Consider the following 18501-nt stretch of genomic DNA (forward strand, 5'->3'; position numbering starts at 1 on the left):
ATTTTTCTGTATTTCTGTTTTGATTTCAATTTAGTAAAACAAAATAACCACACCGTTTATTTGTTATTTTGATTTTGGTTTTATAACCAAAGAAGAAAGGGTACATGGATTTACAGATATTTTGTTTATTTTTGAATAATATGTTCACGTTTAATTTATTTCAGGTTATCAAAGCAAATTTCCTGGAAAATGGTGTCTGGATACATGAAACCATAACATATTATTCAAAAAGAACTTGCTGGAATTATTATGCAGAACCCAAGGACACATCAAAGCGATCAGCAGACACCCCTCAGTAAGACTGGCAGTCAACAGTCGTAACATGTCTGGAGATCAAAGGTAATTTCCTGAAAAAAGTTGACTGAATAAATTAAACCTCAACATTTTATTCATAAAATAACTTGCTGGAATTATTATGCGGAAGTGGAGGACACATCAAAGCAAACCTCTGACACCTCTGAGGGAGACTGGCAGTTGACTGTCGAAACATATCTGAAAAAAGTTGTGAATAAATGAAACCATAACATTTCATTAAAAAAGACCAAAAGAACATACTAGTCTTTCCATTTGCACTCAGGCTAAAACAAATAAACTGCGCTGTACAATTAACATGTTAAGTACTGAAAATAAAGTGTTTATCTTTCAAAAATGTCTGAGCTTCAGTGTTTTTTTTTTTTTAACTTAATTTTATTTTTGACCACGTGTTGCCTTCAAATTTTTTAATATGTTGTGCTTTGTGCTTGAAATAAATAAAATAATTCATTCATTGTTTGAAATGCAAACCAATGTCATTGATTTTGAAAATACTGTCTGATCAATATTCTTGAGCCTGTTTCTGAATAAATGTATAATAAGCAAATCTGTAAAATAAACAGTCATGGTACGGTTGAACACATGGCTTGAAGTTGTTTGTTTTTAAATCACTGTTGAAACAAAACAACAATTATAACTTCAAAGCTTTCACAACAACGATTATTCGTACAGTGACGTTTAACAGATTGTCAACTACTTTTCATGTAATAATGTCATAAATCAGCTTGAAATTAAAGGGAAGGAGTCATAACCAGAATAGAATATTTTTGAATAAATCTACCAATATTATTGATTAGTTGGAGTTATAATGCACCTTTTTAGACCCTCAAAGTGCTTAACAGAAGCCAGTATTTATTCTCCCAGTCGTGTGGTAGCAACTCTGACTTCAATCATATATAGACATTAGATATATTATAGAACAACTAGCAATGGTTGGAATGGATTTGAACTGCCAACCTCTGAATTATTTAACAACATGAGACAAAGTCGTCACTCACTAAGAAACTATCCCCTTAATGTTTCAAGAAGAAGATGAAATCAGTGGTTTTAATGAGCTTTAGCTCGAGGTTTCACATGTTGAAAAGGTCCTTTTTTCTTTCTTTTTTAACATCGAAATGCTTTATATGAGGTTTTATTTAGAATATTTTTAGGAGAGTTGGTTAATAAACCAGAACTCTTATCCACTTTTACTTCTCGTGAACTTCGATGGCTTGACGTTATGATTGTAAAAGTCTTTTAAAGGGTGGTCAGGCTAACATAATTACTCTGAAATCTGTGTGGGGATAATGAGTATGTTAAAAGGTTTGGTTGCAAAGGGAGTAATAGAATTAGTCATTTGCATTTCTTTTAAAATAAATTATTTTTGGTGGACTTTTCTTTAACGAAAGGTTCAGTTTGTTCCAATGTGAGTTATTCACGCATTCGTCAAGTTATTAAGGCCGCCTTTTTAATAAATCTCTCTCCTCCTCTCTCCTTCTTTTTTAAATGTGAATTTTGTGTGAGGTTTATTTCTAATGCCAGGTTCTTTTCCTTTTAGCTGGGCAGGTTTTTATCTTATCAAACCCATAAGGGATTTAACACTATTTTAAAGCTTTGCAGTTGCACTTTATTTCCAATATGGAAATTCGTTTTCACTTTTTCAATTAAAAGAAAATACTTGGAATAATTCAATCCAGTGTCCAGGGGTAAAAACAATCAAAATCGAAAAAATACAGTCACCTTTTAAGTTATTTTTTTATTTGTTTTTTTTTAAATGAGATGCTTAAACCCGTATGCTAGATTTTATAGTTGTATTTTGTGCTTCACAGCGCACCGTATGCATTAAAAAGTTCACCCTTCATCACAAAGAAGTTCGCTTAAGTTGTTACTTAATTAAGGGATTGTAATGTCTATAAAGACATTATTTAACAGATACAACAGAATACTTTTGAATTTTTTATAAAACTCCATCGGAAACCGATGAAGTGACATTATTGCGGCGACTATTTCCTCCAGTGTGAGGTTTTGTTCTCGCCCCTCTTGAGAGTCAGCGTTTATTGTGGTAAAATTTAAAATAGATTTAAAAAAGCATCAAACTGACTACGGGCTATATGCACGCTTCACTTCTGCGTTTGAGTGAAGACTGTGAAAGAACTTCCGCTTCTTAATCCTACTGTATTATGACAAATGACTATAGTTTTCATATAAACTCAACAACACTAAATAGCAGCGGACATCTTATACATTTGCATAAACTACTGGCCTTTCACTGACAAACAGTTTTTCCTGTTTATTCAGAGTTGAGGAGTCATAACCAGAATAGAATATTTTGAATAAAACTACCAATATTATTGATTAGTTGGAGTTGTAGTGCACCTTTTTAGACCCTCAAAGTGCTTAACAGAAGCCAGTATTTATTCTCCCAGACTGACAGAAGTGTGGTAGCAACGCTGATTTCAATCATATCTAGACATTTAGATATGAAAGTGTCTATTTGTACGGTCGCCGTACGGACAACCCCCGGTGCTATTGGTACTGTTACACATACGTAGCGTTTTAGGGTTAGGTTATGATCCAATATCGCAACAATTTTTAGGGTTAGAGTTAGGTTAAGGTTTAGTCTTAGTCACGTGACCTAAACTGACCAAATAGGGGCGCTGCGTACGAATAGAATGTCGGTGTATTGATACCATACGGATAGCCACTGCTTTTAGATACAGTATATTATAGAACAAGCATGGAAATGCCAACCTTTTAATTATCTAACAACATGATGTTTCTAGAAGAAGATGAATATAAACCATTTTAATGAGCTTTAACTCGAGGTGTCACATGCTGAAAAGGTCCTTTTTTTCTTCTTCTTTTTTTTTATTTAATTTTTTTACATCCAAATGCTTTATTATGAGCTTTTAATTTATTTATTTCATTTTTTAGGAGAGTTGGCTAAGAAACTAATCAAACCAGAACTCTTATCCACTTTTACTTCTCGTGAACTCTTCAACTTTGATTGCTTGACATTATGATTATACAAGTCTTTTAAAGGCTCGTCAGACTAATTCCAGTAATTGACGACTGTAAATACAGATCCTGACTTTATAACAGTTATTAATTGTGCCAAAAAGGTTTGTGCTGCCTGAAAGAAATGGCATTATTCATCCTCAGTGAGCATATCCAGCCCCAGTCACCCTGTGGGAGGCAATTAAACCTTCCAAATGCTGCGTACAGCTGCCTCAGATCTGCAGCTGCCAATTATGAGTCAGTTATGATGCGTCAGTTATGATGAGTCAGTAATGCACTGACTGGTTTGTAGAGAGAAAAGCAATCATCAAGTTACAATTGTGGGATTTAAAAGCAAGATACATGTAGAGACAGTAATAAAGCACAGAAGTCGGGGTGGTGTGTAGCTCAGTGGGTTGAGGGCCCGCCCCATGTACGGAGGCTGTAGTTCCTCACCTGCAGCCGGTCCAGGTTCAATTCCCGGCCTGGGACCCTTTGCTGCGTCTCATTCCCTGCTCTCTCTGATCCCTTTCCTGTCAAGCAACTGTCATATAAAGGCCACTGGAGCCCAAAAAATCCTTAAAAAAAAAAATAAAGCACAAAAGTCACCATGCATGTGCAGCAGATTAGAGCACTTAGAACAGGGGCGTCAAACTCATTTTAGTTCAGGGACCAAATATGGACCAGTTTCATATCAAGTGGGATTATTTGGTAATTTACGCAATAATGCATGTTTTCTCTGTCATTTTTACATTCTCCTGCTCTAAAGCAGTGATTCTCAACTGGCGGATTGGGAACCAAAAGTGGGTCGCGGACCTGTACTGGGTGGTCAAAAATAAGTGCATCTCAAATTGGACTTGTCTTTTATTTTGAAAGAAACTTTTCTTTTGACAGACTTGCTGTGAAATGCATGTTACACAGGAAAATATATACATTTATGTTTTAAAAAAGATTATATGTGTGTGTTTCCAACAGCTATTTTTGAAACACTAAATTTGATTGGTTGAATTCTAAAAAAAAAAAAAGTGGGTCGCGATTTAATAACCGTGGCAAAATGTGGGTCCCAGGGTGAGACCAGTTCAGAACCACTGCTCTAAAGCAGCATTTCTCAACTGGTGGGTCGGGACCCGAGAGTGGGTCGCGGACCTTTACTCGTTGGGTCCCGGACAGCTGGTCAAAAATAAATATCTATACCTAATGTCTCTCATGTTGGACTTGTCTTTTATATTGAAAGAAACTTTTCTTTTAACAGGCATGCTGTGAAACGCAGGAAAATATATAGATTTATGTTTTACAAAAAGATGAAATATTAATATGGATTTGACACACTTTTTCTCTTCTGCGTAATAATTTTTTTGTTGATTTAATGTGTTTACTGATGGCTTTAATGTTCCTGTTGATTTTTAAACTGTTTAATGCTTTCTGTTGCATTTTTAAATCATGTAAAGCACATTAAATGTCTTGTGTATGAAATGCGTGATACACATACATTTGCCTTGCCTATTGTTGCTTCAGCCAGAGGACATGTAGGAAAACAAAACAGAAGAAAATAAAGTGTATAGGAAAATATATCTGAGGCCAAGCATAAACCAAACATCTGCTTCTAATGTAAAGATGACAAGAACTAAACCAGATGCTGTTAGAAAGCAGTGAGTGTGTCACTGGTGAGAAATACCTCAACATCTACAGTATATGATTGAACCAATGACATAACTCCTGATCACAGATGTTTACAGGTTTGTGTGCAGAATTTCTCATCCCTTCATAGAAATTGGTGATTCTCTCTATATTTGATTCTGATCCAGGTTTAGTGTGATTATATTTGCATTAAATGATTTTAATTCTTGTCAAACTAAGATGGGATGGAGAGAATGATCTGGTAAGAATTGGCCCCCGTCCTACCAAAAAGGGATCAACGGCGTGCAAAGCGAATGCAACCGCCACGGTGGATCTGGTATCAGCGTTTCCATGGCAACTGGTGTTAAATTACATAGAGTGGTGGACTTTAAACAGAGGTGGGGTGACAGGTGACGCAGACACAAGGAAGTGAACCGGCGAGACAACAATTGCAAATCATGGTGAGACTAATCGTCGTCTTTAAAATCTAAGAAAAGATTTTTCACGCAGCTGAAATCTGATCATTTTTTGTCACATTGCAGGCGAAGTTCTTCACACCAACTCAGATTAATGGTAAGTGCACAACAATGTTACAGCTGTCACACGGTAGAGTTTCACTGCTTGTTGGTCTCATTCAGCTGCCCCCCACCAAACTGTGATGTGACAACAATTATTTCATTGAATTCATTTAACGGTGAATCTACAAGATTTTGTGAAATTTCTGACTTTGTTTTCTCCGTGCAGAATTTAAGGAGTGCTTCTCGTTGTATGACATGAAGCAAAAGGGCAAGATTGCATCCAAAGACCTGATCACGGTGATGCGGTGCCTCGGTACAAGCCCGACATTTGGTGAAATTGAAAGACATCTTCAAGTTCACAAAATTGGTAAAGTTTTTTATCAAAACGAGCCTCTTTTGACTAACTCTGGCTCACCTACAGCATGTCTGTTTATTAATGTGCATTTTCCCTTTTAAATAATATATAAATTCAAATCCAATAATTGAAAACAACCTTTAATGTCCTTATATACAGTCTAAATACTAGTGTAAGGGGGTGTTACATTTGACAACAAATTTTCATTTAGTTTTAGTCGTAGTCTTTGGACTAAAATGCAGCTTAGTTTTAGTCAAAAATGTAGTCATCAGGACTATTTCAGTTATAGTCTATTTTAAGTCAACTAAATGACATTAAGATTTAGTCGACTAAACTTCTTACACAGTTGATTAGATTATAAAGTATAAGAGTCTTTTTCTTTTTTTAAATATTCAATTACCATAGATCAACCTAATATTGGATGGTATTAATGTCTGTAAATACAAACAGAGACAGGAGATGAATTAAAAATAAATACATACTGTAAATAAAAATCAAATCAAATAAAATGCCAGGACTATATATAGTATTTTATTTATTATTATCTAATTTATTAGTTCACAAAAAAATATCAATATATTTTGATAAAGTGTTCGATGACAACAATGATGAACATATTTAGTCTGTGGTGTGAGACATTTTTCATTTGGTTGATAGCCTACTTTACCTGATAAAAGGACTACGACTGCATGGGGGGAAAAAAGCGCATGACAAAAACAAAACTACAAGGTTTTCATCTTCATGGATGTCCAACCTGTGTGTTCAGACAGAACAGGTGAGCTGGATTTCTCCACCTTCCTCACAATGATGCACAGACAGATGCAGCAGGAGGATCCTAAAGCAGAGATCCTGGAGGCTTTCAGGATGACGGACAAGCAGAAAAAAGGACACATCCAGGCGTCCGAGCTGCGGGCCAAGCTCACCATGCTTGGAGAGAAACTCACACACAGTGAAGGTGGAGTAGACACACTTAGTTGGAGTTAAGCAGATTAGGGCCGTGTGGATGTGACATCAACAGGTTTTGTTTGGAGCTGAGGTTTGAGGCAGCGGAGTGTGTTGCCCTCTTGTCTCTGTTGATATGTTTTTATCAAAGCAACATTGCAGAACATTCACACCTTCATATCAGTTCATGATTTCTGCAGAAAGAATACTTGATCTTTCCCACAACTGGAAAAATGTACTTCAGCATCACAGCACACACGTGTTGCTGCTGTCCATTGAGTTGTATAGTGTTAGGGCTGATTGATGACACCTATTCATTCACTCGCGTTCCATAAATGCTGTTTCACTATTATTATTATTATTATTATTATATATAAAACTCATAATTAAGTTAAAGCCTAGGTGAAGAATGTCACTAAATCTGCTCTAAAGACAGAGTTTGATGCCATGGCTCTGGCAGTGACTCAGACATCCGCCGAAATCTATATTTTCCTGAATCGACGCCTTTCAAAGCTCGCTCTCGCTCACAGTTTCAGGCGTCAGCGTGACACAAAGCTGTGATTCAAAGTGCTCAGAGGCCAATATCTGTGCTCATGAGAAGACCACTGATTGTTGGAGCCCCACTGCTTCTCACATGGAAAAAATCCATCACGTCTGCCAGATTCCTAAAGCAACGAAGGAAGATATGTCACTTATATTTTCACAGGCAGACAATAGCACGTTGAAGCTGCTCAGGGTTAAAAAGCTGCTCTCTGGCAAGGCTGGAGAACATTTTTTCAGGAGTTTATCAGAATGCTATAACATTCTAGACACAAGTCATGAGATTTGTTGGAAATCATGACATAATCAGCCATAATAGGATTGTTGAAAAGTTAAGAAAATAACCATGGCCACCTTTTATCTGTTCGTGCATTGGTTCTCAAACATTTTTGGCTCACATACCCCCGTTTGTCAAATTACAACATTTTGCTCAGAAATCTGTGAAAAAAAACAACTATAGAGCATAATGATGGAACGAATGAGTGATAAGTAACACACATTTTTAATTATCTTTTTTTGTAAATAAGTGAATGAAACAGCATTTAGTGCCTCCAAAATAGATTTATTTCCATAGTTTTTATCATTTCCTGTCATTTCATGCCTGGTCTGGGACCAAGTCTGACTTTTTTATTTTCATTTCATGTTGTAATCAAGATACAGTAATTACCATCATTATTATTAGGATTCTCATTTTTAAAGATGTGACAGAAGCTGAATGGATGGGTGCGCAGTGGATTTGCTTGATGTTGGATAAAGAAATGAGGACACCCACAGTACAGGATGTTCTGATATTTAAAGCTCACATAACTTTATCTGTCCATCAAAAGCTTGAAACGGCAGCTTCTGTGGAAAGCATTCAGGTATAGGTCTAATAATGCAGTAAAACCTTTTAGCTTCTGATGCTCCACTTAAAGGGGACATATGCTAAATCCACTTTTTTAGCCCTTAAATGCAACAAATTGCCATTTTGTTGTATATTTAGAGTGCTTAGAAGTACAGAAAAAAATCAAATTAGTCTCTTCAGGTGCTCCGTAGATATCTTTATATTCTGTTTTGCTCATATTTTTCAATCTGTTTCGATTTTTCTATTCTCTATTATGTTTTTTGAACTATTACATCACAGTATTTGCAGCGGAACTGCCAAATTAGGACATCAACTCCAGGTCCAACACTTCGAGCAATCCGCCATTTTTATTTCTCGCTTTTATTTTGTAGTCCAAGCTCAAGGATGCTGAAGTTACGAGAGGATAAGTCAAAATGTTCGGTTGTTGGATGTAGTAACCCACAAGCTTCATTACACCGTCTCCCAGCATCAGAACCTTTTCGAAGTACCTGGTTGAGTTTTATTTTTCACAGAAATGTACCCACATCTGTGGGTAAAGTCATTTTTGTGTGCGCGAAGCACTTCAAGGATGACTGCTTCTGCAACCTCCGCCAGTATAAAGAAGGATTTGCCGAAAGACTTTGTCTGATTGAGGGTTAAATTCCTTCTATCTTTGGAGACGATGAACAGAGCACTTCGGTAAGCTGTAAATAACGCTAAAAAGTGTGATGATAAGACGTCCCTGTCAATGTTTTGTTAGCATTAGCAGTTGCACCGTCTTCAGGCTTCATATGTTAGCGCTGTGTGCTCGTTTTAGATCCTTGATGATATGGCCTACGTGATTTAATTTAAGTCTAAAGTTTTCATTAGTCATTTCATTTTGCCGTTTTTGTCTTTGAAAAGACTGTATTAAAATGCATTTCGTGACGTTAGCTTGGCGCTAGCGTTAGCTCGGTGCTTGTGTTAGCTCACTTGTTAGGGTTCTGCAGGTTCATCATCTTCATTTTCATCTCGCTCCTCTGGGTCCGACTCTGGCTCGAACATGTAAGGCTGGATGGACAAGTCTTCTGTTGTTGACATTTTGTAAATAACCTCTGAATAAAAAGTTTATGCGCCGCTACATAGCCGTATCTCTTCTATCAAACTACCAAAATGGCCGAGCAGGGTGGAGTTGAACCGAGTGTCACCTGAAGAGGGGGCGGGGTATGAAGTGTCTCATTTGCATTTAAAGAGACCGCACCAAAACGAGTTGCTCTTAGAAGCACATCAGAAAAGGGGTAGAAAAGGGGCCTGTGGAGCTATAATAATGAGGAATTCAGACCCAAGCATTGCAGTTCCGCTTTATATAGACCACAACTGTATGATTTATATGTAAAAAGGAAGGATTTAAAACCATGATTTGTCCCCTTTAACAGCGTTACACTTGTTTCCAACACATGCATGAAAACCATCCACTGACAGAAATTCTGAATATTTTTGTACTGATGAACTTTTTTTTTTTTTGTCTAGTGGATGAACTCTTCAAAGAAGCAAACGTCAAGTCAAATGGGAAAATTAACTATGTCGACTTCACCCAAATGGTGTCACTGCCACTCGTCGACTACTGACGGGGAAAGAGCAAAAACTCATCAGATTTACATTTTGAAAGCACAATTCTGGTTGAAAATGTCATCCTGATGCAGACTGCTTTTTATTCCTTTCCGTTTCCTGGATACCAGTCTAATATATGTTTTCATGACCTATGTATTTAATAAATGACTTACTGTAACCATAGAAATAGTAACTCTGTGGCCACTACTGGTTTATTTGTGCATTATGTGAATATTAACACAATATTGTAGTATATCGAAGTATAGATATATAATTATAGAGTAGTTCTTTTACTCTGGATTATGTTCAGTTCTTGTCAGGTATAATAATACTATATAAAAAAGTCTATTTACTGCCCATTGTTCCAATAGTTTGATAACAATACTAATAATGAGTTTCCTAATACAACTTTTTAACTTCTGATACAAAACTGAATTTGTTTCCTTGTGTATTATCTGATATCTATCCGATGCGCTGTGTGTTATCATACCGAATCAACTACATTTTTAAACACTTTTTTGTGTGGAACGCTAGAAAAGACTTGATCAAATGATATTACTCAGACAGATAGCAATAGTCAGCAACAGTAGGTATGAGAAAAGTCATTCATTTGTTATTAACCAATGGGTTACATACATTCAAACCTTAAAAAAGAAGAATATTCTACAAAAAACAAAAATATATATATAAAAATGAGAAGAGCCTGAAAAATAACCTTGGATATAATCTGATTCTTGTTTTCTGATCTGATTTTAATATTATTATTATTATTATTATTATTATTATTATTATTATTATTATTATTATTTTTATTTTTATACATGCAACCCTGAAAAAAGGAGCAAGCTAGTCAAAAAATGGATGGATGGTTAATAATAATGATAATATAAAATAATAATAATAATAATCAATGTGGACTGGTTACTATGTGATGCAGAAAGTCTTTGCTGTTTTTGTATGCAGCTCCATGCTTCACTAATACCTCTGGTGTCTTGAATCAAATGTCCCAGTTCATTATTTACAGTCGTATTGACTCTACAGTCTCCATAGCTTTTCTCTAAGTCTGCTGCTGACAGGGAAGTCACTGGAATTAAACCTTAGTCACACCACAGATGAGGATTTACTCCATTTCATGCAGTTTAATCTGGAGACAGAAGGCAGAACAAATAGGAGGATTGAAAGGCAGAGGCACATTTCTGTGATAGATGACAGCAGTCATTGGGCAGCACATGAAAATCACACTAAGCAGATTTCCTAGAATGGATCGGCTGAATTAAGGCGTTCATCTCAGTTTTTCTTTAATATTTTAGCCAAGATGGTTGTCAGACTAGAACCACGTTGACTATTTGTATTTATAGTTGTCTTTCCTCAAGAAAGGAAAACCAGGTTTGCCAAAAATGGTGAAAGGTGAAATGAGGGAATGCAACCGATTACTCAGTTCTTCAGCGATGAGTTTTAATACACATCTTTTTTAGGCAATATATGAATTATTTTGATTGAAATTTACTATGTGCACTCTCGTGCATTTAAATGCTGGAACATTCCTTTTGCACGTCAAATCTTAATTAGAAATAAAATAATATTGCTGCCACCAAAAAAAATGACCAGCCACCACTAAATTGTAACAAAAGTATGTCACAAACACACAATATTCAATAAACCACTAAAATATAGTAGAACAGATTTATAAAATACAAGCAATTGATATGCAGTAATTAGGTTATTGTGAAGAAAAAATAAAGCTTATATAACTCGAATATTTGCATTTCCTGAAGAAAATGCAAGTGAGGATGCAGGTGCTGTCCCGGGTCGTTGAACACTGCATTAGCATGAGTATAGCATCACCGTTAGCATTAGCCTTGGATTAAACTAGCATTACCATTAGCCTATCATTAGCACTAGCTAGCTTTAGCTAACATTAGCATTAGCCTTGCATTGGCAATAACCAAGCATTAGTCTAATATTAGCATTAGCTCGCATTAGCATTAGTGTAGCATCAACAGTAGCATAGCATTAGCATTAACCTAGCAATACTATTAGCCTAGAATTAGCATTAACCTAGCAATACCATTAGCCTAAAATTAGCATTTACCTAGCATTAGCATTATACTAGCATTAGCCATCAAACAGCTGAATATTTAAAAAGTTGAATGGTTGAAATCCGTCAAAGAGTTGCTGAATAGTTGAAGTTAAAAAATAAAACCGTTAAATCTTCAAAATCGAAATAAATGTGACATTTTTTAACAAAAACATTTATTTCAAATTATTTGTTAGAGTTGAAACGTATGAAGGTAGATATGTTGCAAAATGTGAGAGCTTGTAGAATGTGATGTGAGCTTGTGCATAAAAAATCCACACGTGAAATAAATTTTATGTCACAAATGATGGGAAAAAATGTATAGACTGATATTTACACATAAAGTTACAGCTGCAAACTTGTAATCCATACTCGTTCACAAGTTGCGCATATTTTGCCCGAACAAAATTCTTTGCAGAACTTTAGATCAGGTCCAACTGAAGACTCTACGTGCCAAGTTTCACGCTAAATGGACAAAACCCCAAGGAGGAGTTTCGAAAAAGTAGGTTTTCCAGTTCTTGCGATTTTGCTCCACAAAAGTTTAGGTGGAAATGGGCGTGGCCTAGCCCAGGTGATTCAGTGCTATTCAGGGAATCTGTGGATATGAAGTTTTTGAATGTGCGACATACGCGGTTCCCTGGCCCCCTAACTAATGGTTAGAGTTGCGTAACAGTCTTGTTAGTGTAACTGTGTGTTTGTTCTGTGCTAGTGAGGAAAAAAACCTGTGCCTCTGGACATGAAAAACAGATAATATAAGTCTTTAATGCACATTTTTTAAAAAGCTGCTTTCTCTGAATGATCAAAACAAAAATTGATCAAAAAACAAAAAACTTCCACATCCACCAGTTGGAAAAGCGGTGGATTCCAGTTGGTACGTGTACGGCTGAGACATGCACTCCATCAAAGCAAAGCAGCGTGAACATCCAAGAGTCGCACATGGAAGGACTTTTATCAACTGCTTTCAAATAGTCATTTTAGACAAAGCATCAAAGACTCACTGCTGCAATGAATCATTTTGATTGTTCTCGAGCTACATAAATGCATCCTGACAGTTGAAAGAAAATTAATTAAAAAAACAAAAAAAAAAAAAAACCTGACAGATTGCAACAGAAACACTGGCTGAGGAGGCTTTCACTGCATGAGTCCTGAGTACACAGAGATAATACAAATATACAATGATTAAAGTTTTCATGAACACTAAAAACAAAACAGCTAAAAATATTTACATTATGTAAGAAGCAGTTGTAGTGAAAGTCTTTAGCTTTGATGTAGCAACTCTTCCTCGACTTATAGGGTCTGTATTGCTTATGTATGCAGTTTACTTCTGAGAGCATGGAGGATCCTACTGATATCACCAGTTTGGGAGTTGCTTCACATTCGAAACATTGCCAGATGACAGGAGAGTAAACGCCGACAGAACATCTTAATGTTGACATTTCAGCTGCTTTACAGTTTCCTGCTGAATTACAAACAAATGTCAGTGAGACTGAACGCCCCCAGAGAAACAAACGCCCCCAGCAGGATGTAAAGTTCTTACTGTAAATATTAATATTAAGAAGCACGATTGTTTCTTTGATTAAAGTTGCTGAAGACAGGGTTGGTGCCAATTATAATTGTAATTGTAAATTTTAAAAAATCTGTTGCTGTTGTAATCGTAATTAAATTGTAATTGAGTGTAGATAATTGACTTTGTAATTGTAATTGCCATAAAAATTCTATAAGATTTGTCAATTATAAATTTAACGCAAAACTGGGGAACCATGTTACAGTCCTATGTACAGTTCTACACATATGTAGTAAACAATTATTATAATACGTTTCATATCAAGCTTTCCCACGTTTTACCATTTAAAATAATATAAATCGAGGGATAAATTGACACACAAAAGGCTCATATATATTAAATATTATTATATAAATATTAAAACCTATATTTTCATTGATTAGGAAGCCTAACATGGTAACCAGTAGATAAGAAGAAATTAGGTGTTACATATTTGTTTGTAGTGTATTTTACAGATGATTTAGGAACCATTATCATAAGGGATGCTAACAGAAAGCTAACACAAGAGGAAGGTTAACTTTTATGAGGTTATTTATTTCAGGCTCAGTAATTGTGATTAATTGTAATTGAACTGTAGTAATTAAGAACGTGTTTGTAATTGACTTTCTGGGGATGAAAAAAATACTGTGATGGTCCCTGTAACTGTAATTGAAGTGTAATACAACAAAATAGTGTCAACAGAATTATCATTTTCCTTCTCTGGCAAAGAACCCCAATAAATTACAAAATGAAGTGAACAACTAAAAACCCTTCTATGCATCATCTATGTGACCCCATATCCCACAATGCAACGCGTGGAAATATTTTTAAAATAGTCAATAAGAGTGTTTGATTTCAAGCTTCTGCATACTTTTTGAGCAAATGATATTTGATGTATTGATCTATGAGGCCTACACTATGTATTTATCTGATTTTATATATATATATATATATATATATATATATATATATATATATATATATATATATATGTATATTGTCTCCAGAGCATTTAAATAGTTTTAAAGTGTAACTAAATCCCTTAGCATTTTTTTTTTTACTGCTAAAAACAAATATATTTTGGTATTGTTATGGCAATTATTATATTCATCGTCATATCGTCAAATGTGTGTTCATGTGTACAATTTGTCATGTTTTAATACATGATGACAGCATTACTCTTCGCACTTTTGAACAGCTGAGTCTCTGCTGAAGGCCAAACTCAAACTCACATGCAGATATACACGCACACACACTATCAAGGACAGATAACAGTGGCGCCAACCTTTCCGCCACTTCCACTGTTGGGAGCATCTGACTCCCTCCTTTTCTTTCTTTCAGGGTTGGGACTTTTTCTCATATCTGTATAAAGCTTAAAACTGTGAAAACTGTTGGTCAGTCATGTATATCCTGAGCCGAACACAAGACCTTTTGAACCATCCTGCTTAGTACCTGGCCGCCTTTACTCCCAACAGGATGGGACACTTCTTCTTTTGTACTCTTTTTCATTTAGTTTATAATAAATCCTTTTTTTATGAAATCATCACGCTTCGACTGGACTCCATCATTCAACCAGAGCAATAAATCATGTCTCCAAATAAGGTCAATCGCAAATTTGCCGTGACAGTATGAAGTCGTGTTGTTGATTGAATCTAGTCCAACTCTTAAGATTTTAGTCAAAGTATTTCAATGGCATATTATTATTATTTGATATTTTGTTGTAAACATGAGTGACTGCCCTCTGCGGCTTGAAACCCGATTATTTCAACAAAATTTTGCTATTAGCTGATAATAATCAAAGTGTTATTTTGTATTTCCAGCCTAGATGTGCATCAACCAAAACCTTAGTTTAGTTACATTTAGTATATACAGGGGCGGATTCACTAAAGGTTTAGTGGTGTTAATACATGTTAATACATGTGCAAATGTTACTCCACGCGCTAATAAGAAGTACAAAGGGCAGGGAATCAGGAGTGTGCCACTGCTGCGCCTCCCAATGCGCCCTCAATCCTATTAGCGAATGCAATTCATGAAATCTGGGGATTGTTTGCGGTAAAAATTTTAGTACCAGAAATTAGTTTGACAAGCAGGTGCAAACAGATATGCAGAGATCATCGTTGCAGTAAATGTGGACAGAAAACACAGCGAAGATGAAAAAAAGCTCCAGTGTGTGTGTGTTTATGAGAGAGAGAGAGAAACAGCTGCATGTGCATCCTTCTCTCCTCCGCGGATCACTGTCTCACGCACGCACATGCACCCATCTGTCAGTCACAGTCACATCCACACACATTTCTCCACTGTGGGATGAATAAAGAATATCTATCAATCTATCTATCTGCTGTAATTCATCCATTTTTTTATTCGTTTCCTATCCTAACATCTCCAATTCTACTGCTTCACATTTTTATTTTCGCTTCCGTGCACTCCTGTTCACCCTCCATGTTTAGCACAATATGTACAAAATGCTCATTTAAATCAGGGCGGTCTGCACCAGTTCTGCACGTGCACTAATCATCGCTGCAATCTTAGTTAATTCTGCGCAGCAGGTGAGGAAACTGCTTCACTAAAGGATTTTGGGAAGCAACTGGTTTACCACCCTTTATTTCAGATCTTAGTGAATCCGCCCCACAGAAGGTTAAACGGAATTGATGTTGGTTTTGCACCATAATCTGTTATCCATCACATTTTGTATTTAGGCACTCAAGTAAACATTTTAAGCCCTTGCATTGACCTGTGTGAGCACGTACTGTTACAAACTTTTCCGCGAGCATGCAAAAAAAAAAACAATTAAATATAATTGTGTTCCCTCCGGGGCTCCATACTAATTTAATACGCTGCATTAATAATAATTCTCCTCAAATTAAAAATCATATGTTTGGTTACTATGTATCTATCATTGTGACTATAACAACTTGTAATTTAGCCTCAGAGTCTAACGAGCTGGAGACATACTGACGTGGATGAGGCACTGGTTCCTGCCAATACCTGCAGTCTGCGTGTGTGTGTGACCTTTAGCACTGAGTGTTTCTTGCTTTCAGAGCTTTCATTTGTTACTAGTGCTGCAGACACAGTCCACACAGCACAATAAAAGCTGCTAGTTATACAGTGGCTCTTTCAACACAAGTGACCATTTGTTACGAGACTCCGCCCCCCCCAACAGGCATTGTCACACCGATGGTTTAATACTTCTACATAATTCACTTGAACATAGATGTTTGTTCTCTTTTTTCTTTAAAGTCACCAAAAACATAGAAATAGATAAAAAACAAACCTTCAATGTGCTAAAAGTTAATATGGTTCATTGTTGCATACCTGTATGTATTTATGTTACTGTTTGTGTGTGGCACTGTCATTAGTCCATGTGTGCTCTTAATTACATCAATGCAATACAAATACAAATATAGCCAATTAGAGCTGCAGCTGTATTGATTATTTTGGTAATCGATTAGTCCATCAATTAATCAGTTAATGGGATAAAATATACTTTTTCTAATTAAATCTCACTTTCAAATAATACTGATCAATTAGTAAAACTAACCAAATTGTTTCCTTTTCAAGAAAAGCAACATTTGGTGTCACTTTAAGACGACAAAGACAGACATGGTTAAAAAGTACATCATAATGTGAATAATAATATTAGTAGTAAGAATAATAAAATTGAGGACCTCGAGGAATTGCAGCCAATAGACAAATTCTGCAGTATTATTTTGTTTCTGAAACAATGAATAAATGGTAAAGTTTACAGTTTTGTTTTTTTTTCCAAAGCAGTATCTGTGTTGGATACTGTGAAATGACGGAGCCATTATATTTCGTTTTCAAATCTGTGTGAAATGGAGAACAGTTTCTATGTGCAGTAATCTCTTGCATGTCTTGTTGAGTTTGTGCTTATTAAATATGAATAACTTGAAATGTGTTAGTGGGCATGGTGAGAGGAGGGTTGGATCGTTGAAATAGATTTCTACAAATAGAATTACTGTCCTCCTTCTCTGGCAAAGAAACCCAAGAAATCACAGTAAAAATTATGTAAAAAAAACACTTCGATGCATCCGTCTATGCAACTCCATATTCCACAATGCAATGTGTGGAACTTTTGCCAAAAAGTCAATAAGAGGGTTTGCAATAGAGATGAAAACACTCTTTTTAATTTCAAACTTTTACACACTTTTCGAGCAAATTATCTTTGATTTGTTGATCTATGAGTCCTACACTATGTCTTTATCAGGTAAAAAAAAACAAACTATTGTCTCCAGCAACTTTAAATAGGTTTTGCATGGGCACGTAAAACGTTATGTGAGCATGTAAACAGTTTTATGCGAGTTGTTAAAGTGTAACTAAATCCCATAGCACTTTTTCACTGCTGAAAACAAATGTATTTAGGTATGAACTTGTGTTGTTCATTGATTCAATGTATTTCAATTTGGTATATTGTTAAGTGTTACTTCCCGCTATGGCTTGAAACATTTTTATTTCAATAAAATGTTGCAATCATCTGAGATTGAGGACAATGACATTTTGGAGGCAGATTTTTGTGAGCAAACCACTACTGTTGGCGTGTTTTAACTGCCAATAATTGTTGAAATAAAGTGGGTCGGAAAATGGAAAGATGTTTACCAAGCTGGGATAGACTATTAAAAAGCAATAGGTTTTTTGTGCATTTTGATGCATTATCAATTTACACTTTATTAGCCAAGATTCAATCACTTTGTTTGCAATAAATGCCATCGTAGTGTTGTATTTGATTAAACTGTAGTTTTTAGATGAATAATCTGGTCTACAGATTGAAATGAGTGGAGGACAAACTCAGATTAGCTGTTTGATGCGGAGGCTATTAAATGGGGCGTCAAACTCATTTTAACTCAGGGGTCAAATATGGACTAGTTTGACCTCAAGTAGGCCACAGATTTTAAGTGGGGGAAAAAAGAACTTTAACTTTATTATGCCCTAGTTTTCAATATCAGTTCAAATCACGTAAAATATTCTTGATTTTGTCACCATTTTTTTGTGTAATTTAGAGGGATTTTGTCGAATTGTTTGTGAGAAATTGCAAGATTTGTGGAACAATTAAGAATTCTTTCCACAATTTGCAATTAATTAAGAATGACTGCATTCCTGTAACGTAAACAAAGGCCCTAAAATATTGTGGAGTTGCTGAATTTGAGATATCTACAACTGGATTATTTGGTATTTTACACAATAATTCATGTTTTC

General features: G+C 35.6%; 1 protein-coding gene across 1 annotated transcript; it reads left to right on the forward strand.

The window, feature by feature from the left end:
• Positions 1 to 5275: 5275 nt before the first annotated feature.
• On the forward strand, positions 5276 to 10036 carry calml4a (calmodulin-like 4a). Its single transcript, XM_028475198.1, has 5 exons — positions 5276 to 5366; positions 5448 to 5478; positions 5650 to 5790; positions 6545 to 6733; positions 9593 to 10036. Exons 1-5 carry the CDS (start codon positions 5364 to 5366, stop codon positions 9688 to 9690), a joined length of 462 nt encoding a protein of 153 aa, XP_028330999.1. The 5' UTR covers positions 5276 to 5363; the 3' UTR covers positions 9691 to 10036.
• The last annotated feature ends 8465 nt before the right edge of the window (positions 10037 to 18501 follow it).

Source organism: Gouania willdenowi, chromosome 3, assembly GCF_900634775.1.
Source record: "Gouania willdenowi chromosome 3, fGouWil2.1, whole genome shotgun sequence".
Classification (NCBI taxonomy): domain Eukaryota; kingdom Metazoa; phylum Chordata; class Actinopteri; order Blenniiformes; family Gobiesocidae; genus Gouania; species Gouania willdenowi.

Coding starts and splice junctions, on each gene's coding strand:
- calml4a (XM_028475198.1), top strand. Junction 5,479..5,649: donor CACACCAACTCAGATTAATG/GTAAGTGCACAA, acceptor TTCTCCGTGCAG/AATTTAAGGAGTGCTTCTCG. Junction 6,734..9,592: donor GAAACTCACACACAGTGAAG/GTGGAGTAGACA, acceptor TTTTTTGTCTAG/TGGATGAACTCTTCAAAGAA.